This window comes from Arachis hypogaea, chromosome 12 (genome assembly GCF_003086295.3).
Source record: "Arachis hypogaea cultivar Tifrunner chromosome 12, arahy.Tifrunner.gnm2.J5K5, whole genome shotgun sequence".
NCBI lineage: Eukaryota > Viridiplantae > Streptophyta > Magnoliopsida > Fabales > Fabaceae > Arachis > Arachis hypogaea.
In genome coordinates this window covers 99,719,294-99,744,168 of record NC_092047.1, presented here as the reverse complement: position 1 = coordinate 99,744,168, position 24,875 = coordinate 99,719,294, and the positions used below count along the sequence as shown (strand labels likewise).

Genomic DNA, 24,875 nt, shown 5'->3' with positions numbered 1-24,875 from the left:
AATTTTGTTTTTATATATTTTTAAATTAAAATAGAAAATAACATTGCCGTTTTGTTTTTTATTTTTTTAAATTTTGAAAATAAAAAACAGCGTTATCGTTTTGTTATTTTAGAATTTAAAAGAATTATTGCGGTACCCCACAATTTAGTACAATATATCATTTTGGAAGATAACACCTAACTGAACTCAATATTTAAAAAAAATAGTTGATACTTTTTGAACAATATAGATTTTTTTTAAAAATTTTTTACAAATTCACAGACCTATCTAAAAATTTTTAGAATGCATGGACCTAGTTATAAATTTTAAGAAAAATATGAGAATTAATAAAATAATTTAACTTAAATGATAAAATTAATTATATATTTTATAAAAAAATAATCGAACACTAAAATATTTTTAAAATATAATTAATATAATTATTTCAACCGCACAAAATATTTTTAAATTAAAAAGAATTTAATTATAGCATTTAAATTTTCTTATGTTTAATTAAAATACATTGTAATTTAATAAATTTTTAACAGTACATCGTTTGCATAATTTATTTTTATTTTTTTTAATCTTTCATTTGAGAAAAATAAAATAGATCCTATCTTAGGGTTTTGCTGAAATAAACGGCACCGTTTCCTTCATTCTTACAATCTTACCTCTTTCATATTTCTGGCTTTTGTTTCGTTCAATCAACGATTGGCACCTCACCTTCTTCACCAGCGCGCCTAGTCTCCTTTGATCTCTGTTCTTCCATTTCCATTCGCCCTTTCTACTCTCCAAGGTTTCTTGCTCTCTTCTCTCTTTCAACTTCTTCTTCACATGTTTGCTCTTACTTTCTCTTTGTTTCTTATTCCTACTATGTTATCATTCTACTAGATCCTTTTTCTTTTCTTTCTTTAATGAATCAGTGCTTTGAATATCTGAAACCCAATGGCTTAAAGTTTCCCCCTTTGTTGTTCTTGAATACTCATTTTGGTGCTTCAACAATATTCCATGTAGCATGCCCATTTCTTGATATGTGAACATGTATTGATTCAGTAGAAGAAACCATGTGACATGTACTTGATTGTTGATCTTATATTTCGTACCTTCCTTGTGATTTCAAGTACTCAGGTTTTGCTTTCTTCTTGCAGCTGTAGTTCTGGAACCAGCATTTTCCAACTATGGCGCTTCATGGAACCATATTCATCAATGTGAGCTACCATTTTTCTTTTTTCACTTATATCAAAATTTCCGAAAATATATATAGAATTGAGAGGTTCTATGATGTAACATGTAAGTTTCCAGATGAATTTTAACAGATAAGATCAGTAGCGATGAATTGAACATTAAATTGAATTTTCATGATTGATTGAAGATTGAATTAAACTGCTTAGGGTTTAGGCCCTAAACCCTAAATTAAACTGAATGAACAGGAACTTTTGGCAAAATTTAAGCATCTTCAATGATATGGGCCATTTGACCTTTTTAAATTAAGAGGGCCTTCTGTGAATATTGTTGAAGAAAATTTGAATGATAAGTTGCTGTGGATTGAGCATAAAGTCACATTTTCCCCTCATCCCCTGAAATTATTATAATTTTGTCATCTTTTTCAATTTTAAGAAAAAAAAAATTCTTGTTTCATAACGCTTGATTTGTAATTTTGTATGCAGGGTCTTTCTTCTAATACAATCAAGGAATTTAATTTCTTACCGGGTTCATTCATCAATAACTTTCAGAAGCTTCATTATGTTTCTCTTCCTTCCTCTAATCCAGTTAGATTAGTTTTTGGCAAAAGTTTTGGAAGAAGTGACCAACTGTGTCTTCTGCCTGCCACTCAATGGCCAAACTTGCAAAAGCAAGGATACAGTAAGTATCTTTGCTTGAAACCTTATAGTTAAGAATTTATTGCTTATGCATTGATAGTTTAGAAGAGTTTTACGCAATCATCTAATTAGCGTTTATATGACCTAAAAAAGGGTTTTACGCAATTATCCAATTAGCGTTTATAAGACCTTTTAGGTGGTGAAGTGGCAACAAATGATTGTATATCTACATAAAACTTTTTTTAAAAGTGAAAATGAGAATTGGTGGGACATTTTTTTTTTGGATAATATCATGATTAGTGCGTAGTCTCTATGTTGTTGACTAGTGTCTTTTTGGTTATATCTTGACTTTGATTGAGTTCAGATTTCTGTGTCTACAACCCCAAGTTTCTTTAGTCCTTGTTTTGCAGATTGTAGTTACGCATTAATATGTGCCTGTGTTTTCTATCAGGGAGGCAACAAAGAGTCAAAAGTGAAGACTCAGAGAGCATCTTGAGTAGTGAGAACATCGCATTGGATGAACAGACTTTGGAGGAGGAGTTACGGAATGCCATTGCGGAAGAGAACTATGCTAAAGCAGCAAAAATAAGGGATACGCTCAAAAATCTCCAAAAAGATAGCAAGACAACAATATTCGGCATAAACAGCCGGTTTTATGAGTCGTTCAGAAATGGGGACCTGGCAGCAATGCAAGCCCTGTGGTCGAAGAAAGACGAGGTGTGCTGTGTTCACCCTGGTTTAAAAGGGATATCTGGTTATGATGATGTTATTGAGAGCTGGAATTTGGTTTGGGCAAACTATGAATTTCCACTAGAAATTAGGCTAGAAGACATCAAGGTTCATGCTAGAGGGGATATGGGGTATGTTACTTGCATGGAATTTGTCAAGACAAAAGGAGGAAGATGGGGAGGGCAATTTGTAACCAATGTGTTCGAGAAGATTGATGGCCAGTGGTATATTTGTATCCATCATGCTTCCCCAATAGACTTATGAATGAATACTTGGATGTAGATATGAAGTTGCCTTTGTTCCCTTCATATATAGTTAACATCACACTTTCTAATTTTCTATGACTCTATCAATTTCTGTTTTGGGTTGTGCTGAAAGCTTCAAGTCTTCAACCATCTCCAAAATGTCGATTATAAGTTTTATAACTTCACTGCTCAAATACAAATAAATTTGTTAAGTTGTCCCTAGTCTTTAATACAAATAATGTTCATGCATAGGATGGAGTTAAACAAATAAATAATAATGTATGATAAGTATTTGCTTTATTTATAAGCTCTTACACCTCATGTTATAAGTTTCATTGTCGCAGAATATTTCTCTGACGTATTTCTGCAAATTTGAGATACAATTTTACGTTGCGGGTTATAAACTTATATTGCTCTCATTGCATATCATGAATGGAATGAAATGAAATGAACCACCTTATGCAAAAAATCAACATAATTTGTGATTCAACAAATACTTCTTACTTTGATTTATCCTCACTCATGGCAGTAGAATATCTGACTGAGGGTATGTTTATTTGGGGGCTAAAAATGTGATTAAAATTTTCATAAGTGAATTTATATGTTGATTTATACATCAAATACATAAAACTTCCCCGGACAATTTCACTTCCAAGCATATAAGACTGCTTTTGTAGTTCATACTGCAGAGGATAAACCCTACTGGTTTCATTTATTGAAGGTTTGCTTTGTACAAAGATGCTGATGTTGCAGCGGTTTCTTTTGTACAATGAATAAAAAGAGCACAATGAGCATAACCATATCTGCAACAACATGTTCTCTGGTGAAAGGACTAATGCTATACCAGATTGCATGTATGAAAAGGGTGGAAAGAAAAAAGTTTGGAGGGGCTAGAGAAATGTGTTTAAGTGCATTAAATTGCTACTCTTCTCAGCTACTTGTAGATCATTAAAAGCTAACTATAAACCGGGAGAAAAAATAGATAAATAAAAAAAGAAAAAACCCTCATCAAATCAAACTCTTCCTACAGGAGAGAGTGGTGGAATTGGAGTGTACTTTAAGGGTGCTTTTCCTTGAGGCCTGTTGTTGTTCTTGGAACTAGGTTCCTTAAGGTTATCTTCAAGCATGCTACCCATTTCCAAAAAGCTTGGAAATTTCTGGCAGCTCAAAACGGCGACAGCGATGAAGAATGCCTGTAAATAAGTGACTGATGAATGGAACTCAACCGAGTAGAATCCATCCTTCAACGGTGACAAGGCGAAAATGGGTGTGTCTTGCTTATCTCCTTCCTGAGAGTTATGACAGGTATGCTATGAGAAATTGTTATCTAGTACAACAATCCAGATCATAATATAGAAAAATTTTCTTGGTTCACTTTGAAATATATACATATATCATCCTTGGATTTCAAAGTGCCATTTATTTAAAAAGTTATATCTTTATTCCCCAGTCTCCGCACATTCCAAGTACAATAAACAATGAAACATCTACACTCTAAATTTGTTACTAAATAAGAGAATGTTGACCAGCAGTTTTGTAATCAATTCTTGATTTTACGCCTTTTTTCTTTTTAATTAGTGTGACAATAACTAAATTGACATATATAAGAAGTGTGGAAGCTGTACCTCGGCATAAAGTTGAAAACGGTCATGGAAAGGTTTTGGAAATTTCGGAACGTCTGAACTTTGCTGCTTCTGGTTAGAGAGGACAAGCAGTTTGCAACCAATGTCCCAACCCCCACAATCACATGAACCACCAGTTCTCCACCGAAATATCAATGGTGACGGTTCACCTTTGTTTGGTGATCCATGAACACCACCTGGGAGTATAACTTTGGTGGTACACACGTCATTTTCTCCTGAACTGCTGCACAAGCATCTTTCATTGGACAAGCACCTTAAGCATCCATGCTTCAGCAAATCAGTATCACTATGCATTGCTTCATTGCTCGTGTTTTCCCAAGGTGTCTCAATGACAACGGCCGCAATCTCGCTGCTCTGAACGAGCTTCGGCTGTCCATGTTCCGTCTGGGCGATGAGGACATATTCTTTAACCATTCGCTGCCTGTTAGAGTTCTGATCGATTGGCTTGGTGATTTTAGAGCTGGAAAACTTCATCTGAGCAATGCAATTGTAGGCATAACCGGAGCTTTTTCCTTTGCTACCATGACTCATCCATCCAACGCTCTTTTTCTTGATTTCATTGACGAGGTAGAATGTAAAATATGCGTCCCAAACATCCTTCTCCAGTGGTGACAAACTTCTCCTGGTAGCAGCAAAAATATTTTTCTCATTGTTGAGCACAAATTTAAACAGAGGTAGTCCATTTTTCATTGTAAGCTGCAAAAGGCCATGAACCATTGATCCCTTGCTTCTTTCAGAAGGCTGTAGTTCATCAACTCTTAATGCCGCGAAGCTAACTGAATTCATGCTTCCCTTTTGTGTCTGACTGCTTTCAGCAGAATGGTGTATACTTGATGCCTTGTGCCTCAGTATAGGATCTAATAACCTCCGCAAGGGGCTAGGGTTGGTCCGGGTACTACTTGCCTTCTCTTTGCCAGGATTATCCCAACGAATGGAACATTCAGGCGTGACTGGACCAGACTTCGCACCAACATAATTAGCACTAGATCGTGGAAGTGTAGGGGGCTCTTTGAAGCTGAAACTTCTTCCGATCCGACTTAAGCTGAAGCTAAACCGGCGACTGTGGGATATATTCCTGCCCCTCCGGCTGGATGAAGTCAGCTCTGCCGATTCTTGGCTCAGTGGTTCCTTTATATTACTTAAAACGCTCTGATTTCTTTGGTTGGTGCCAAACAAATCAGCATCGGAGTAAGCTCCTAATGAACGACGTTTAGAAATCCTATTGGCATAAGCAGGTGTCTCAGACACAACAGAAGAACAATCCATATCCAGACTAGCACCAGTGCTGCGTCTAACTCTTTCCAAAGATGTAAACTCAACCCCGGAACTGAGCGTACTTGAACGAGGGATTTCAGGACATACATCTTCAGCACAAACCTGATCAGGAAGGGAAATATATGACGAACTACTCTGGCTAGATTCTGAACGCTTTTCATCAGAAGATGATCTTAACTCAGAAAGCCGGAAATCATGGCAATGTTTGTGACCGTTGTTGGAATCTGACTGCTGCAACTGATCCACCTTTTTCCCAATTTCCCTGCTGCTTGAATTCACTTTCTTAGATCTTAAAGAGACCTCTTTGTTCTTTGATATTACTGCTGGCTGTCCGATATCAGAGCTTAACTTATGATGTCTTTCCTTTTTATTGCGGCTATACTCTTGCCAGCTGTTCGTATTCTGCTGAGAAATTTCTTTCGGAACATGTGAGACCCCATGGTGCCGCCTTGAATTTGAAGTGGAATTTCCATCTTGTAAAGTTCTTTTACTATGATCATTCCTCTTCCGCCTCTCAAGCGATACATCTGAATGAGTTTTGCTTAAGGACTCAAATGCCAAGGGTGCCATTCTCTGCTCATCAGTGCACTTAGTTTTGCTTCTAGAAGATCCAGATTGTCGGCCATCCGGAAAGAGAAGTTTAGAATTTCCCGGAAGGCATTCCCTATTCTTTTTAGATGGCCTGGTTCTTGAGGAAGAAGCCAAACCCTTTTTCTCATCATTTTTTTCCCTGAAACTGACACTTCTAGTAGACAATTTTGTAACTGCTCTTGATGATGATTCACTGCTACTGAATGCTGCAAAGTTGCTAGACAGAACTGGGATATGGTTGTGGTTGTGGTTCCATTTCTCGAGCCGAGACCAATCTAGAACACCAACATTGAAGGCCTTCTCCTGGGACTTGTGTCCTCTATCAGGTTGCAGGAGATAACCTGGCAAATTCGACATGTGCTTGACAAGCTCATCGCTATCAGTTGCATTTCTCTTAAAGCTCCCTCGATTCTCAATCTTCCACTCTGCATCCTTCTTCGCTTTATGCTTCATATCATGGTGTTCTGCACCAATGCTGCTCTTCAATTTCAACTTATCCTCATCCTTCGGAATTCGACTTGTTTGGGGCAACACGGAACTTTCTTTTGCGGTCTTCAAGCTGCTATGCCGTTTTGAGCTGAACTTTCTTAGTTCCAAACCAAATACCATGTCCTCAGAAGGTTTCAACAACTCATCACTTCTCTTTTCACTGAATTGCATCGCACAAACATAAACTCAAATTTTCACCAGTCACAATTCTATGCTGCAAACTAGTTCCTCACATAATATATGGCAGTTATCTGTCAAAGAAAATGTTCACAAGTGAATCAGTTCCAAAGCATATGAAATTTATGGTAAAAAATTAAAATGCTTAACAGTCTACTAAAGTTGTGGACCTAACAATCATATCACTGGATTAGCAGAACAATCTACAACATGTCTCTTAAATTAAATTGCATTTATTAACATCACTAAAGTTCATACTTCATATCTCAAAAGAAAAAAGAAACAAAAATCAGGGTTAGGACACAAGCCATGACATACTGAACTAAATTACTGATCTTTGAAGATGAAAAAAAACAAAAATGCAAATCAAATTTAAGGGAGGTACTTTGTTTTTTTTCTACCAAACACAGAATGATAGAGTAATGGGGATCCAGACAACATTGAAACATTGAAGCCACGTGAAATTGGAAACACAATTGAATGCATTGTTTCACACTAAAGGAGATGCACATAGACTTGCTAAAAACTTGTAGCATTCAATGAACAATTTTAATGAATGATGATGGATTGCAATTCCTCCCCATTCCCCAAGACAGTGACAAGTGTAGTTGAGAGTTGACTTAAAAGTCCCAATAAACCATTCATTCATCCCACCAAAAAAAAAAAAAATTCTTAATTTTTTTTTCCTCCTTCCAAATTTGTTGCAATACAAAGATAAGAAAACAACAGAAAAGAGAAAACACATACCTAATAGAGAAAATCAACAACGATGTAAAACAGAACCATACATCATATCATAATATTAGGGGAAAAAGAGGGTTTTGGCATAATTGAATTCAGAAAGTGAATAGAAAAATGAACAAAAACTTAAAATAAAATAAAATCAGAAAATTAATACAAAAGTTAGAGCTCTGTTTGGCTTCCGAGAAAGATTGTAACGAGAATTTATTATTTTTTAAGGGAAAAAAAATCCTTCTACATGGAAAAACAATTGAAGCGAAACCTACATTCATAATCAAAGAAAAGAACACAAAATCACAATTATCGATTCGTTTCCTTTCAACCCAAGAGTCACTTTTTTTTCTCCTTCCACACTTCCTTCAAATAAAACAAGTAGAAAACAGACAGTGATAAAAAAAAATAATAAAATATAGCATCCAAACACGACAGTAACAGTTTTTCTTGTCAAAAAAATAAAAAAATAAAAAAAAAACTTACCAAGAGTATAAAAAGAAAGAATGGAAAGAGAGAAGAGAAGAAAGAGAAAGAATTGTGGTAATGGCGGCAATATTATGTGGAGAAAGATCCGAAACGTAACGGGAAATGGAGATTGGAAGTGAAGTGAACGTAGATTGGAAGCGAAGTAAAGAATTACTACTGAGAGAAAGAATGAATGAATGAATATGAGGACAGTGTTTTTTCTGAGGCAATCTAATCTTGTTTTGGTTCCATCATATCATCATCATTTTCGTTCTTTCTTCTCTGTTCATCTCCACATTTGTTTCTGTTTTGTTTTGTTTTTTTTTTTTTGGGTATTTCTAAAACTAGCCCAATAATAATTTTGTATGCATTGGATGTACTATTTTTTATAAATTATTAAATTTTATTAAATAAAAATTAAAAAATATTATAAAGAAGTATCGATAGAAATTATAAATATAAGATATATTAGTATGTATATATATAATATTTTTAAAATAATAATTATAATTTTTTATTTTAATATAAATAAATATAAAACATATAAAAATATTTTTTATTAATATTAATTATTATGCAATATTATCTTTAATTTCAAATATTTTATCTTTACTTAAAAACTAATTATACTATTCGTTAAAAAAAATAAAAAATATTATAGTAGTTAATTTGGTTTAAAAAATATTATTATATAATATAATTTTTTATCCAAATATTTATAAACATGAATTTTATTTAAAATATATAATACATGAAAATGTTAATATTTTTATGTTTTCACACTTTTAAGTAAAATTCTTTTGTTTATACTCTTAAAAAATAGAAATAGAAAATAAATAACATTATTTTTAGTTTTTAATATAAATAAAAATTTATTTTTACAAAAAGCAAATTTTATAGAATGACATGAAAATTTTATAATTATAATTAATATTTTTATATAATTATATATATGTAATTTTCATATAATTATATATAGTTTTTATTTTCATGAATTTTTTTTTATTTTACATAAAATCGATGTTTCGTTATTACTACAAAGTAAAATTCAAAAAAATAAAAATAAAACTAATTATCTAGCTATAATTTAATAAATAACTGATAACTCCAGTAGAAAGGTTAAAAATGTATTTATTTATTTATTTATTCATTACCAATATTATTCACCTTGACTAATTTAAAAACTATCAGTGAGATAGAGAATTATTGTATACGTACCAATAAAGTCCACAAACTAATATGTACATATGTAAAGATTTATAATCGGAAGTGCGTTTATATATGTAATCTTTAGAAGCAAATTTTTACCAATGTTTTATAAAAAATAAAAATAATATGTTTATTTTTATTTTTTAAGAATATAAATAATAAAATTCAGAAATATTTGTTCAAAAGTGTAAAAAAAAATAATAACATTTTTCATGTATTATATATAATATTTTAAAACACATATTAATATCACATGATAACCTTGTGCACAATAAAATATATGTTTATAAATATTTAGATAAAAAATTGTATTATATAATAATATTTTTTGTACAAAATTACCTATTACAATATTTTAAAATTTTTTAATGAATAATCTAATTATTTTTAATTAATATAAAATAACTTAATTATTTTATAACTAAAAAAATACTGTATAATAATTAATCTTAATAAATAAAAAATATTTTTGTACATATTTATATACTTTATATTTATTTATTTTAAAATAAAAATTATACTTATTATTTTTAAAATATTATATTACAATTTATTCATGTATATAAATCTATCAATATTTTTTTTATAATATCTTATGATTTTTATTTAATAAATTTAACTTTATATAAAAAAAAATGATGCATCTAATAAGCACAAAATTATTTGGTTCGTTTAAACGCACCCTTCTTTATTTATATATTAATGTGTGGCCGTTTTTAATTAAAATAAAATATTACTTAAAATATCTAAAATTTTTTCAATCTTCAATAAGGACTGATATGAAAATTAATCCACTGTTTTAGAGGTTAAACAATGTGTGTGCGATAATAAGAAATATGGATTAGTTAAAATGGTAAATTTTTAATTATAAATATTTTTTGTTTGAATATTAAAAAGGAAAAGAAATGAATATATATATATATATATAGTACAGGATATCTTTTATTTGAAAATAAAAATATTATGTTAAATTTAATTTCTTTATATTTAATTATTAGATAAGGCTTCCAAGAATTATTTATTCAATTTTATTTTTACTAAAATAGAACTAGAATTGAGATCAAACAAAATAAATATCACAAAACTAACAAACATATAAATAAATTTTTAGAATTAAATACATTTAGTGATATCTACAACAAAAAAGGAACAAAAACACACTAACGTCTAGTGATGCAAAATTTTCATTTTATTAAAGAATTTAACTTTAATACATCATTAATACAAAATAAAATTTTATATGTATCAAATTATGTATATTACATTAATAAAATAACTATTTTTATATTAATTATATAAATATGATCTAAAAAATAAATATATTTAAATAATTATATAAAATATTTTACTATATCTGTACATTATAATTAAATTCTTTATTAAAAGGTTAACTAATAAGAGTACTATATTATAATAGAATTTTTCAAGAAATAAAAAACAATTAATGCATGAAATAGAAGAAATTTGACTATTAGTAGTATTTACTAGCATGACAGCGAATGAGAGAGGGACTTGGCGCGCGCCAAACAGAGCCTTAAATTGAGTGGTAAGAAATAGTGTGAGAGTGAGTGAGCGAGCGTTTCGTTTTCAAAGGAAACGGTGAAAAGAAAGAACAGTGGGTCCCACAGTGGAAGACTTGTTTGGCTAACGCGAATCCCAAAGTTGGGTCCCTCCATATCTGTGTGTGTGGGACTTTCCGAATGCGACACATTTGGCATTGCATTATTCTGACCAGAAAAAATGCTATAGTTTAAATTATTTTTTGATTATGAAATTAATTCCATAAACAAAATGATTAATTATTAATTAAAAACTATAACAAGCTAATTTCGCGGGAACGGCGATCCGGATAAACCGTCGCGCAAGCCGCAAAGTGCAGTGAAAATCGCATCACATGCCACAGTTACAATTAGTCAAATTACAATTTACAAAATAGTAAAGTGGACTTGGTAAATCATTTGGAAATGAATTTAATTTAATTGTGTTTTTATATAAATTTCGTTCTTTTTTTCAAGTTCTTCTCTTCGCTTGAGTACAAATTTAATCATATTTAGTTAAAAATATAAGTATATATTTTTCACAATAGATTAAGTTCTTTTAAAGTAAAAAAAATGAAATTATATCTTTAATTAAAATAATAAAATTTATATATATTATAAATTAATGATAATTACTTTTTTATTTTTAATTTCTTTCACTTTAGAGAATCATATGTCCTTGACAACAAGGATTTTTTTTCCCCACTAATCAACTCTTTATTTAGACAAAACAAATCTTAAGTTAATTTTCATAAATTTTTTATTGGTGAATAAATTTTCCCACTAATCAACTCTTTATTTAGACAAAACAAATCAACTCTTTATAAATGCAAATTAAAATCTTAAGTTAATATTCATAAATTTTTATTGGTGAATAATTTACAAATATTTTAAAGTTTATAAACATAGTTGATAAGATAAGCTTAGAGATATGGCCTATACAATGGGGGCTGGGGCTATCATTTTCTTAAACATAAGACTTTGGTGAATTAAAAAATATATATTTTAGATAAAGAATTGTGCTTATGTCACAAAAGCATTTAGGCAAATAATCTATTAATCATGTTAGTTACGTGTATAAAAAAACTCAATTATTAAATTAATTATTTATATGAAATATCTATTAAAATATAAAATTTATATTAAAAATATATTTTAATCAATTGTGTACGTGTGAAAGGGAACTTAGAACTTACAATAGCATGATGAATGGGGCAAAGGGACACACCATTAGGAATAGAAAGAGACAAGAAAGCCCCAAAAATTGAAAAGCTGATAACAAAAGTTGCTGGTAAGAGGGGGCTGAACTTCTACTCCTACTTCTAGTCCTATTCAATGATTCTACAGAATCACTGGTGCTTCAGTCTCGGTTTTGGTCTTTTGGAAACCCTACAAATAATCATGAGCAAATTTTTTATTTTTTATTTTTTCTTTTGGAAGCCCTACTTGGTGGAATCTTAGAACACCTTTCACTATAGTCGTCTACCTGATCTCTTTTTAAGAATACTCACCCCATTTTTATCCCTTGTTGTCGTTCTTTGCACAGGTTTTTTTTTCCCAGTAATTTTTGAAAAATTTACATTTTTATATGTAGTATCATACCTTGTTTTTACTTTGTTCGAGGGACAGAAATAGGTCAGGTTTTATCGTTAAAATACTATGATGTATTATAGTTGTTCAATCCGAATCTAGTTTTTGATCTGTTTAAAACTTGTTTAAATATCTAAGTCTGACAATCTAACCTAGCATGAAGTCTATTGACGAGCTTGTTAACAAAAAATAAATAAATAAATAAATTTGGTTAAAATTTTAAATGAGTTTAAGATTTAATGAAAGGTATTCATGGATCGGATTTAATCTACATATCTGCAGTATTTATCCGAATTCGATCCGAAAATTACGAATATGGATCCGATCCACAATAATCACAAGATTATTGGATCGGATTACAAATTTTGTGTAGGTATCCGCATATCCGCGTATACGCAAAAATAAAGAAATAAATAAGTAAATGTTTTTTTATTTTATTTCAACTAATAATTATCATATATGTTATATTATTTTAATTTATTATTTAAGAAAAATATATTTAATATTATTTTAAGATTAGGCATATTTAAAAGACTAGAAAAAAAGAATTTTATTGATATTTAAAAAAATAAGTTTCTAAAAATATTTTTGTATTTTGCGGATATATCCAATATCCGATCTGCAAATGTGCATATCAGATTGGATCGGATTCAAACTTAAAAGCTGCGGATATTAGATCCGATCTGATCCGATGATTTTAGTGCGGATTGGATCAAAATTTCGGCCATATCCGATCCGATTCGATCCGCGTTCACCTCTATATCTAACAAGATACAAACAAATTTTTTTATATGTTTATTTAAAAGATTGGATAGATAATGATAAATAATAAAATTTTTAAATTTAAAGTTTAGAGCTCAAACTTCACTTACAACATTTTAGAAAATAATATATGTATGGTATGTTAGAAATTTTTAGAATTTTTTAACCCCAAGATCATTCATGTTAAATCATTAAGAATGAAATACTTGAATGCGGAAGCGTACCTTAATTCGTGAGCATGATTGAAAGAGTTTGATTTTTTTGATCTTCTTCAACCAAAGTCTTCTATATCCCTAATAGGGCTGAATCACAATTCTTCTGATGGAAAAAGAGCTGCGGAGGCGGCTTTAGTATGTATTTCGGACCGAAACTCTGAAGACACTATTTATGTTTGAGCATGACACCCATTAAACCCTAAAGTCCAAATAAAAATAAAACTCATTAACTCTTTTTCCCTCCCAAATGAAAGCAACATTCTCTCAATGTAGAAAAATATCTTTATTATAATTATATTACAATTAGCATTTAATAAATAATACATGATTATACTAATTTAGAAAAATATCTTTATTATAATTACATAAAATAAATATTTAATGCATTATCAACTAATGAAAGTGAAGTGTTAATTCTTCGTGAATTTATTTTCCCTCCAAAATGAAAAGCACCATTATCTTTTCTAAATTTATTTTAGAAAAATATATTTATTATAATTATATTACAATATTACAATTATATTAAAATTAGTATTTAATGAATAATGCATGATTATACTAATTTAAAAAAATATCTTTATTTTAATTATATAAAATCAATATTTAATATATTATTAAACTAATTATCAATCAAGAATATTTTTAATCATTTTAATTATATTGATACAATTCTAATTCTCATTTATTATGCAATAATTTTATTAGTGGCAAATTATTACGTTAATGGTGACCCATTTATATTGATAATAATAATAATAATAATAATAATAGATATCAATAATTAAATGCTAAAATAATTATCAAACATTGTCTACCTAGCTTCAATTAGTTAACAAATTAAATTTTAGTTGTTATGTTTTATTTTCTACATAATTATGTTAATTGTCAATAATTTTGTTATAATTATACATGAAATTAGTATTTAATACATAATTATGTTAATTGTTACTAAATATATTTAAATGAATCATATATTTAAATTTAAATTTTCAACCATTGTAATATAATTTTAAATTAATCATAATTTTCAACAAGTTGATATTGATATCTACCTTAAAAAATTAAAACAAAATCTATGATTCTAATCATGATAAAAATGTATATGATATGATAATGGCTTAGTCAATCATAGTAAATATTTGATGTATAACGTAAATAATAAAAAATTAACTTAATAATAACTAATTTATATAATTATTTTTGTTTTAATAAAGGCTATATATAGTATTTTTTGCCTCAAAAAATATATTACTAAATATATGAATATATTACTCACGAAACACAAAAAAAATACTATATATAGCTTTTATTAGAACAAAAATAATTATATAAATTAGTTATTATTAAGTTAATTTTTTATTTACGTTATACATCATATATTTACCGTGATTGAATAAGCCATATCATATCATCTACATTTTTATCATGATTAGAATTATAGATTTTTGTTTTAATTTTTTGAGGTAGATATCAATATCAACTTGCCAAAAATTACGATTAATTTAAAATTATATTAGAATGATTAAAAATTAAAATTATTGACAATTAACATAATTATATATTAAATACTAATTTTATGTATAATTATAAAAAATTATTGATAATTAATATATTTATGTATTAAATGCTAATTTGATATATAATGATTGACAATTAACATAATTATGTAGAAAATAAAACATAACAACCAAAATTTAATTTGTTAATTAATTGAAATTAAATAGACAATATTTGATAATAATTTTAGCATTGAGGTAAATACTAAATCGGTATCCGAAAAATTCTGACGCTGACAAAATGGTACCTAACTTTTGTTATTGACAAAATGGTCTCTAACAAATTTTAAAATTTGACAAAATGGAACGTAACTTTTGCGATTGATGTTGAGGTTGTTGTTGCTGCGAGTGATGGTGTTGAGGGAGGAAGAGAGAATATGCATTAGAGAGGGAGCTGTGATGAGGAGGGAGAAGGAAGGAGGGAGTGTGCGTTGGGATTAGGGGGCTACGAAGGGAGGGAGAGGGAAGGGAGTCTGCGATGGGAGGGAAAGAGAAGGGGGAGTGGGCGTTAGTGGGATGCGATGGGAAGGGAGAGAGAGGGGGTTACGTTGGGTAGGGGGAGGGCTGCGATGGGGAGGGAGAGGGAGGGGGTTGCGTTGGGTAGGGAGGGATTAGGGTTTGGGGGTGGTTTGCCAGGTCACCAAAATACGGTGGCCATATCAGCATTATACTTGCCGGAGATTTGCTCCGGCGAGCTCGGAGATACGCTTGTCAAATTTTAAAATCTTTTAGAAACTATTTTGTTAATTAATAACAAAAATCAGATATCATTTTGTCAGCGCCAAAATCTTTCAGATACCGATTTGGTATTTATCTCTTTTAGCATTTAATTATTGATATCTATTATTATTATTATTATTATTATTATTATTATTATTATTATTATTATTATTATTATTATTATTATTATAAATGGGTCACCATTGACTTAACAACTTGCCACTAATAAAATTATTACATAATAAATAAGAATTAGAATTGTATCAATATAATTAAAATGATTAACAATACTTTTGATTGATAATTAATTTAATAAGTTATTAAATATTGATTTTATATAATCAAAATAAAGATATTTTTCTAAATTAGTATAATCATGTATTATTTATTAAATGCTAATTGTAATATAATTGTAATATAATTATAATAAATATATTTCTAAAATAAATTTAGAAGAGATAATAGTGCTTTCATTTTAAAGGAAAAATAAATTCATGAGAAATTAACACCTCACTTTCATTAGTTGATAATGCATTAAATATTCATTTTATGTGTAATTATAATAAAGATATTTTCTTAAATTAGTATAATCATGCATTATTCATTAAATGCTAATTGTAATATAATTGTAATATAATTATAATAAAGATATTTTTCTAAAAATAAAGTTAGAAGAGAGAATAGTACTTTTATTTGGGAGGAAAAAAGAGTTCATGAAAAATTAACACCACTTTTATTAGTTGGAGAAAAACACAGTTTTAGTATATTAAGTAGATAGATGTCACAATTTAAATCAATAACCGGGAGTTTAATCTCGGGTCATTCTCCTTTAGAATCACAATTGAGTGCATTATCATTGGCTATGGGAAAATTGAGGATTTTGATCGCAATTAACGGATTAAATAGCAAAAAGTTAAAGAGTAAGCAATATCTAAATGGTAAGAGAAATTTAAACTAAGAATAATTAGGATAACTAACTAATAGAAGAAAGTAAATTCAAATATGAAAAAGATCTTGGCAAGGGTTGAGAATTAAGAATCACTATCCTTGGCACTAACCATAACATAATAATTACAAAGAACAAAACTAATTTGTTAATCTCTACAAATTGAAAAAAATCGTTAGTCTTAATTAATCCTAATCCACAAGTCCTAACCAACTTACTAATTGAATTAGTAAAATATTAGCGTTTGCACAAACAAGATTAATTAACATCTCTAAATTATCAATCAACTTGGACATTAGTAACTCAAGTTCACCCAAGTTCCCAACCCAAGTCAAGAATACAAAATCTACTCTGATCTATAATTAAGTAAGACATTTTATCAATCCCTTTGCAAGAATAATAAAAATTTATTACTCCCTAATGTAAGAAATTGACAATAACAACTCAAGCAAGTAAGAATAAAGCATAAAATATTAAATTCATTAAAAAAAGTTGAGAATTCAACTAGGGTCCATAAACTAAAATAGCAAACTAGAGGAAGTAACAAGAAATTCTAAAAAATTAGAATAGCGAAACTAGAAATTATAAACTAAGAATTACAATTAAACAAATTAAAACCTAAAAACAAGAGAAAAATTCATAAGAAACCCTTACATTCTAGAAATAAGTTGGAACTTCTCTCTCTAGAATTCAAACTCCCAAACTCTAGAAAAAGAAAAATAAGTGTGTATGTTATAACGTAGCCTTTTCTCCTTCATCTTAGCTTCCAAATACCATCTCACACAACTGCCGGGGCCCTTGGAAAGCATGTGAATACACGTGCTTCATTAATCAAGGCACATGATCCGATCTCGTGCACGCGAGAAAATCTCGTGCGTGCGAGATTCTCATTTAGGTAAGAAAGTATTGTTTAAGCGAGAAAATCTCGTTTAAGCGAGTTGCTAGACAGCTTTTCTTGCGAATTACTTTCCAAATTTGCTTCTTGGTTCCATTATGTACCATCCTTTGGCCGTTGATGCACCTTAATCCTGAAACACTTAAAGAAATTTTATCACAACATCAAATGGCACAAAAAGAGATTAAGAAATTAACAATTAGAAGAAGAAAAATAATATTTTTCACACATAATTTCATTAGAAGCAAAATTTAAAAAACTCAGTTAATTAAGCCAAAATTGTTTAAGTTAGTTGATAAACTCCATATTTTTTAACACAATTTAGAATAATAAAATAGAGTTTATCACCTCCTAAGAGGACTCAATTCCTGTCCTCCATACGATTGAATTTGACAAGAAAATACCCATATTTAACGTCTAAGACTTCATACCTCCTTTTGTTCTTCATACACTCTTGAGCTTGTGAATGATGTTAGTATAACTGAAGTTTTTTTCCGAGAATCTTAATGATATTGTTGTAAGGTTTCGCTAGGGCCTTTCTAGCTTCTGGGGTGAAGTGAATATAGGAAATATCATTATCACCTTATTTCTCCACAAATATAGCTTATGCATGAGCATCTTATACCATTTTTTCGTTGTTTTTATATTATTTTTAGTTAGATTTTATTAAGTTTTAGTATATTTTAGTGCAAAATTCACCTTTGAATGCTACTTTGAGTTTTTTTTTTTGTGTTTTTATGGTTTTAGGTGAAATTCAAAGCAGTTTGGAGAAACTTGGAGCAAGAAACAAAAATGCTGTCAGCTCCCCCATGGACGCTGAACGCCCAAACTGGCGTTCAACGCCAGCAAGGGGGTAAGAAGTTAGAAGCGCAACTCCTCTCTTAGCGTTGAACGCTAGCTTGCTGTCCGTTTCACATGCTATTGGACCTCCATGTGGATTTTAGCACTTCTTAGGCTTATCTTATTTTATCTTTGTAATTTTTAATTTAAAATAATATCTTTTAGGTTTAGCATTTAGTATTTAAGGAAGAGATCAATGAGGTCTAAATAGAGGAGATCACATCAGATCTTCTTCTTCACTTTTCAGAAACCTATTTTCTTTATAAAGTTATGAGCAACTAAACCTCCTGGTTAAGGTTAGAAGCTCTATTTATTTCTATGAATTAAGGTTATTATTCTTCTATTTTAGTTAATGTATGATTCAATTCTAAGGTGTTGTTTTCGTTCTTAATCTTATGAATCTGGGGTGGAACGAGAGTATGACCATTTTTTCTACATGAGCTCTTGTGATTCTCGAGAGAGCTATCTCGCTTGAGCTACAGCTTGAAAACACTCCTCCTAAACTGTAATTTACCTGGGCTAATTAGATATGTGACATAAAATCCGGTTAGCTTTGGGTAATTGAGGTTTTTGTGGTGCTAAACTAGTTTTCTGAACTTCACCCTCTGATCTGAATTAACTAACCTTGTCTGTGGCGTTTTAGTAAGATCAGAGGAGATTAAATCGCTAAGATATTAGGTTTTAATCACTTATGGTTTGTCATAAAACGAATCACTCATTGTTAAAATAGTTGGTAAGACATTATAATCCGGAAAAGTAAACATCTCTAAGACCTTAACTGTTTTCTCATCATTATTTTACTCCAATCTGTTTATTTTCTTTCTTTATTTACTATTTTACTGTTTATGCATTTTACATTCTCTCTCTTATACCTTTTTCCGGCGTTGTTGGAAACCTCACTGTGTGTCTCTCTTTTAAAAAATCCTCTACTTCCACCGTCTCTACTCTATTTTCTTTTGCTACTCATATTTTTCAATAATTTTAATTTTTATGTTTTAACAAGGTTCTGAGAACCGGACTGGTCATCAAACCACTATAGTCACTGGTTCACTGGTTTATTGGTCTAACCGGTCCAACGGTGGTTCAACCGAAAAACCTTTTTAGAATAGAATAATAAACAAATTATAAATAAACATCGTAAAATATAATTATAGTCTAATATAAATCTTAAAATATCTTCCAAATTTAAAACACTACATAAACTATCATCAACCAAATCCATATGATCTTATCAAAATACAAACTCAAAAGTTAAATAGTAAATCCCAACATCATAATTTATCAATAATATATCTAAATACTATTATCCATAACTGAAATTAATAAAACAGATACGAAATTAAAGACCAGCCACAGCGCAATAAAAACTCAAAAAATCACAAACAAGACCATATCTGAAATCTGCCTAAAGCATTCAGCAACAAACAAACCAAAACATTAACCAATAATCACAAAACACTAGTAAACAAATCAAAGCCAGCAACTAGTAAACCAGCAATTACAAACAAATCAAAGCCAGCAATTACAACTCCACCAACAAATAGATTCAGAACCTGGGCAATTACAAATCCATCAACAAATACATTCAAAACCTGGGTAATTAAAAACAAATCAAAGCCAACAATTACAACTCCATCAACAAATAGATTCAGAACCTGGGCAATTACAGATCCATCAACAAATACATTCAGAACCTGGGTAATTATAAACAAATCAAAGCCAGCAATTACAGGAACATAAATTTGAAAATAGATAAAACACTAAAACACTAACATGGGTAATTACTAATTACAGATCCATCAACAAATACATTTAGAACCAAACTTCAAACCAAGATCGAAGAAGAAGAATTGAAGAAAAATGAAACAAAATCAATAATCAGTAAATTAAAATCACAAGTTCAAACTTTGCAATGTGAAATTAACAACATTCAAACTTTGCACACAATTACTTTCAAGTTGACATAATAGTGATTAATCAAATAATAGCTTAAGTGGATCTATACCTTATTTTTCTGATATAGCTACAATCACTAAAATTTTTATAAGTTAATCCTCTATTTAGATGATAAGTACAGTTTATTTGGTTATAAAAGAGAAAATGGTGTCATAGCAATTTCTATTTTCGCAGAAACTTGGAGAATAATAACTTCACTGGTTTAGTTCCCAATAAACTCCTTAATAGATCAAAGACATTAAAGGTTCACTATTATTGAGGCATGCATGCTTAGTTAATAGCAAATAGTAAAAAATCCAAAGTCTAAAGTTTCTAATGACTAGTAATCAAAGATATTCTTAATTCTTGATCTAATTTTAATCATTTTATTTTAATCTGAAAATGCTATTGTGGGGCAAAATCCATACCTATGTAGTTCTGCATCATCATGCAACCAACACATCGAAACAGTTGAGAAGAAGAAAAATAATGTACCTATTCCTGTAGTAGTAATGTAGCATTAGTTGTTGGGATTTTGGTGCTTCTAATAGTTTCTGCAGTAGCTATGATCTTCTTAGTTACCACAGTCCACGGAGCCACCACGGGAAGCCATATGAAGTGGGGCTGAGTAGAAGAAGACAACGTCGGACACCGAACTCGAAGAAGAAGCTGCGATTGGTGAGACCGTGAGAGTGAACAGGGGAGACTTGGAGCACGACCACAACGCAGTGAACGATGGCAGTTTCTCACTTCCTGCGGTGCTGGCCCCTGAGCACAATGGACAGCGGCGGCGCTGAGTCTCTCCTTACGGCGGTGGCGGAGGCTATAACCTAGGGTTGAGAGTTGAGAGAGGAGAAAGTCTGAGGAATTGGGGAAATAAAAAATGGCTTGAGGAGGAGGAGGAGGTTTTTTTATCCCTAGGCACAGAACCTTAAACTCATTAGAACCGGCCAAATCGCAGTTCGGTCTGACTGGCTAATTCTCGACCGGTTCAACGGTTTAAAAACGATTTTGAAGAGAGTGATTTTTAACAGTAGATCGAACCATATTAAAATCTTATTCACGGTTGGATCGGTTCAACCGACCGATCCGATCAGGTTCTCAGAATAATGATTGTTAACGAGATAAATAACAATTTTTTGTTATTTATTTAACGTGTAAATTAGACCTGATCTTTTTAGAAATTGATCTACTCTTATTTTATTTTTAAATAAAATAAGTGAGAAATTTGTATTATTTATCTCATTGTAAATGAGATAAATTTATGCTTTTGGGTGTGTGTAAGTATAGTATTTGTTCAAAAAAATTCAATAGGTTAAATTTATCATATATTAAAGTGTTTGATATATGCGCTGACCAAAAAATTCCAAAAAAAAATTAGGGGTGGCAACACTATCCGAACCCGCGGGTACCCACCCCGTCTCTACCCGCTCGGGGCGGGTTTTAACAGGACGAGTTCTTGGCCGGGGCGGGGCGGGATCGGGTTTAGGTTAAACCCGCCCCTACCCGCCCCGGTATATATAATATATATATTTTTAATATATAATATATGTAACATATATAAAATAATTAGTAAAATGATTAATAATATTATATCATATATAAATTTTTATTTTAATTTATGTTATGTTTGTAATGGTGATTATATAATTTTTAAAATTTTATTTTATTTGTTGGATTTAATAATTATAGGGGCAGGTAGGGACGGGACGGGTACCCGCAGGAGCGGATTAGGGTTTAACATTTTACTACCCGCGGGTAGGGCGGGGCGGGTTTCATGTGGATTTTTTGTCAAGTGGGGCGGGATCGGGGTTGGGTAGAGCAAAAATCCGCCCCTACCCGCCCCGTTGCCACCCCTAAAGAAAATAAAAACACCAAAAGAAGTTTTGAAGATAATATAATATTAATTTGATAAAAATAATTAAAAAAATTTAAAATCAAATTAATATTATCAAATTTAAAAAAATTAGATTTTAATATAGTTCTTTGCAATAATTTTAGAATAATGAGATTGTTCCGTTCTTAACATTTTTTAATTTTATGCTATGTGGATTTTTCTTTTGCACTTTTATCTTTACGCAAATGACTAAAAAAAAATTTAGAGATCAATTTTTATTTGATTTTTTTTATATACTTTTCAAATAATTATGTAAATATTTATACAAAAATTTAGATCAAATATACAAATCTTTTGTCATTTGCGATATTTAATGTTTTTTTTTTGTTATTTTTATTGAATTAATATAATCTTTTAAAGATTTTTATTTTTTATTTTTTTTTAAAATAGTAGGTTATATTTCATTAATTATTGAAAAATGAAATACAAAGATGTCCAAAAGCAGGACAGTATAATAAAAGGTGGGGATTTCCCAAAACAATATACTAAAGGTATTCATCCAACGATGCATGGTTGAAAAATGAAGAAAAATCTTAAAGAAGAAAGAATGATAAATCAAATTGAATGAAACTAAGAGTTTGCCTCATGGAGATGACGATCTAAACTAGGAGTTCTTTGGATTTCACGGAACAACTTGACCGAGCTTGCTAGAATGCCAGACGGCATTGAAGTAGAACCTTAAAAAATTAGCTGGTTGCGAGCTTTCCAGTAGTTCCAGCAAATGATGGCAAGCAATTGAGGATTACGGTCAGCATTCTTCAACGGGTTAAGCATCTCTGTTGATGCAGTCCACCATGTCCAAAAGTCGTTAGGACTCTGAGGGGGAAGACAGTCATGGAAATAACTCTGAGACCATACTTCTTTGATTCTAGAGCAATCGATCAAACAATGAGTGACTATTTCTGTTGCTTCATGACAGCAGGGGCATATTGACGATATAGATGGGATGCGGTGATGAATTTGAGCAAGCACCGGAAGCCGGCCATGGAGAGCTTTTCAGATAAATAGCTTAATTTTGTGAGGCAAGTTCAACTTCCATAGATCAATCCACGACTTTTTCTGCTGCATATAATTAGGGCAAAGCTCCAGAGGCGGATGGTAAAATAAATAGCCAATTCTATAACTTGAAACTATATCATATTGCTTGGATTTGTTTAAATCCCATTGCAATTTGTCTCTACTATGCTGAATTTTAACTGACAAAATCCTGTCTGCAATGTCTTGGGGAAATCATTCTTGAATGAGATTCTGATTCCAATTCCTATCTTCGGTAATTAGATCTTTAACTCTTAGAACCAACTCAGAAATGCATGTATATTTGGCATGTCAGAAATCATTAAAGGATACGGGAGAGGCAGCCAAGAATCTTCAAAGGTTCGAATATTCTCTCTAGTACCCACAGCCCAGTTAAGACATTTTTCAATAATCTTCTGGCCTTCCAGTATGCTCCTCCATCCCCAAAGAGATTTAACACCCCCACCTGATTTCTCTAATTGATTAGAAATGACATTAAAATCACCCATTAACACAACTTTACCATCGAACTATTGAGTGACTGAAGTTAATTCAGCAAACTGAGTCATTTTATGTTGATCATTTGATTTGAGATAAACACCTAGAACACCATATAAATCATTAGAACCAGCTGTAAGAACTGATGCCGCAATAAAAAATTTACCTAAACGCAACCATCCCTCCATACTATTGCCAAACTCCCAGATAATCTATCCAGATCCACAATAAATCATTCCTTTTAAAGATTTTTATTATTTCAATCTTTTAAAATTATTTTTAATTGGTTTTAAAATAATTTAGTTATTTAATTTTATCTTATAAGACTTGGAAACTATATCAAGCATTACGTAAACAGTACTGAAGGTGAGACAAATCTTCAAATATCTATCTACTTTATTTCTGTGGGTTACATTCTTTTCTTTGATACGCCCGTAGGCCTTCGAATCATGCGTTACATTCTTTTCCAGTTTTCCTTGTTCTTATACTTTGTTCCCTTGGCTTAAAATAAAGGCATGATATCATGATATGCTCAACCACAAAAGAAAAGATTGGCGTGCTTTAATTTGTAATTGTTTCTTTTTTTAGGGTTGCATTTGGCATGCCTTTATTCTTTAAATCGGAAAGGAGCAATATGGTATATTTTGTAGGTGAGAAATGGGAAAAGCTAACCATTTGCTATCTTTATTGTCCACGACCTTTCAAGGTTTTGACTTGGTAATAATTATCTATTGTCTAATATCTAATTCTAATTGTAATTGTAATTTCCGTCCTACTAGAATAGTAATAATTAATAAAAATCATCCTTATTTTAAAAATAATAAACTACTAAAATAGTATCAAAAAATTATAATGCCGATAAAAATAATTTTAAAAGAGATGAATGATAAAATAATTTTAAAAATTTATTAAATTTTACGAAAATAACCAACCTTTTAAAAGAGTGCTCTTTAACCTCCTCGATCAACCATATTATGTATACATAAAAAATTAGTTACCAAATTAATTATTGGTATAAAATACATATAAAAATACAAAATAAATATTAAAAATAAATTAAACAATAAATATATTTATATATAAATATATAACAATTGATTTTTAACGTTTAC

General features: G+C 30.2%; 2 protein-coding genes and 1 long non-coding RNA gene across 6 annotated transcripts; 1 reads left to right on the top strand and 2 right to left on the bottom strand.

Moving 5' to 3' along the window:
* Positions 1 to 605: 605 nt before the first annotated feature.
* On the top strand, positions 606 to 2,985 carry LOC112727855 (uncharacterized). Its single transcript, XM_025777777.3, has 4 exons — positions 606 to 775; positions 1,128 to 1,187; positions 1,647 to 1,842; positions 2,251 to 2,985. The coding sequence occupies exons 2-4, from the start codon at positions 1,158 to 1,160 to the stop codon at positions 2,790 to 2,792; spliced, it is 768 nt and encodes a 255-aa protein (XP_025633562.1). The 5' UTR covers positions 606 to 775; positions 1,128 to 1,157; the 3' UTR covers positions 2,793 to 2,985.
* A 457-nt stretch (positions 2,986 to 3,442) lies between these two features.
* Positions 3,443 to 8,505, bottom strand: LOC112727854 (uncharacterized). 4 transcript variants are annotated; one of them, XM_025777775.3, is made up of 3 exons: positions 8,167 to 8,505; positions 4,399 to 7,022; positions 3,443 to 4,062 (listed from the first exon to the last, which is right to left on the bottom strand). In XM_025777775.3, exons 2-3 carry the CDS (start codon positions 6,940 to 6,942, stop codon positions 3,787 to 3,789), a joined length of 2,820 nt encoding a protein of 939 aa, XP_025633560.1. In that variant the 5' UTR covers positions 6,943 to 7,022; positions 8,167 to 8,505; the 3' UTR covers positions 3,443 to 3,786. The 4 variants fall into 4 exon arrangements, with proteins under 4 accessions (XP_025633560.1, XP_025633561.1, XP_072065657.1 ...); XM_025777776.3 differs by having other exon boundaries at positions 7,956 to 8,418; XM_072209556.1 differs by having other exon boundaries at positions 7,334 to 8,368.
* Positions 8,506 to 17,137: 8,632 nt separating this feature from the next.
* On the bottom strand, positions 17,138 to 21,245 carry LOC112727853 (uncharacterized). The gene is made up of 2 exons (XR_003166011.2): positions 20,850 to 21,245; positions 17,138 to 17,712 (listed from the first exon to the last, which is right to left on the bottom strand). It is a non-coding gene; the product is annotated as an uncharacterized lncRNA (long non-coding RNA).
* Between the last annotated feature and the right edge of the window lie 3,630 nt (positions 21,246 to 24,875).

Bases quoted from the DNA above. Each gene is read 5' to 3' on its own strand.
- LOC112727855 (XM_025777777.3), top strand. From the start codon at position 1,158: ATGGCGCTTCATGGAACCATATTCATCAAT. The intron at 1,188-1,646 runs GTGAGCTACCAT...TTTTGTATGCAG, and splicing joins ATGGAACCATATTCATCAAT to GGTCTTTCTTCTAATACAAT. The intron at 1,843-2,250 runs GTAAGTATCTTT...GTTTTCTATCAG, and splicing joins CTTGCAAAAGCAAGGATACA to GGAGGCAACAAAGAGTCAAA.
- LOC112727854 (XM_025777775.3), bottom strand. From the start codon at position 6,942: ATGCAATTCAGTGAAAAGAGAAGTGATGAGTTGTTGAAACCTTCTGAG. The intron at 4,063-4,398 runs GTACAGCTTCCA...CATAACTCTCAG, and splicing joins GTTTTCAACTTTATGCCGAG to GAAGGAGATAAGCAAGACAC.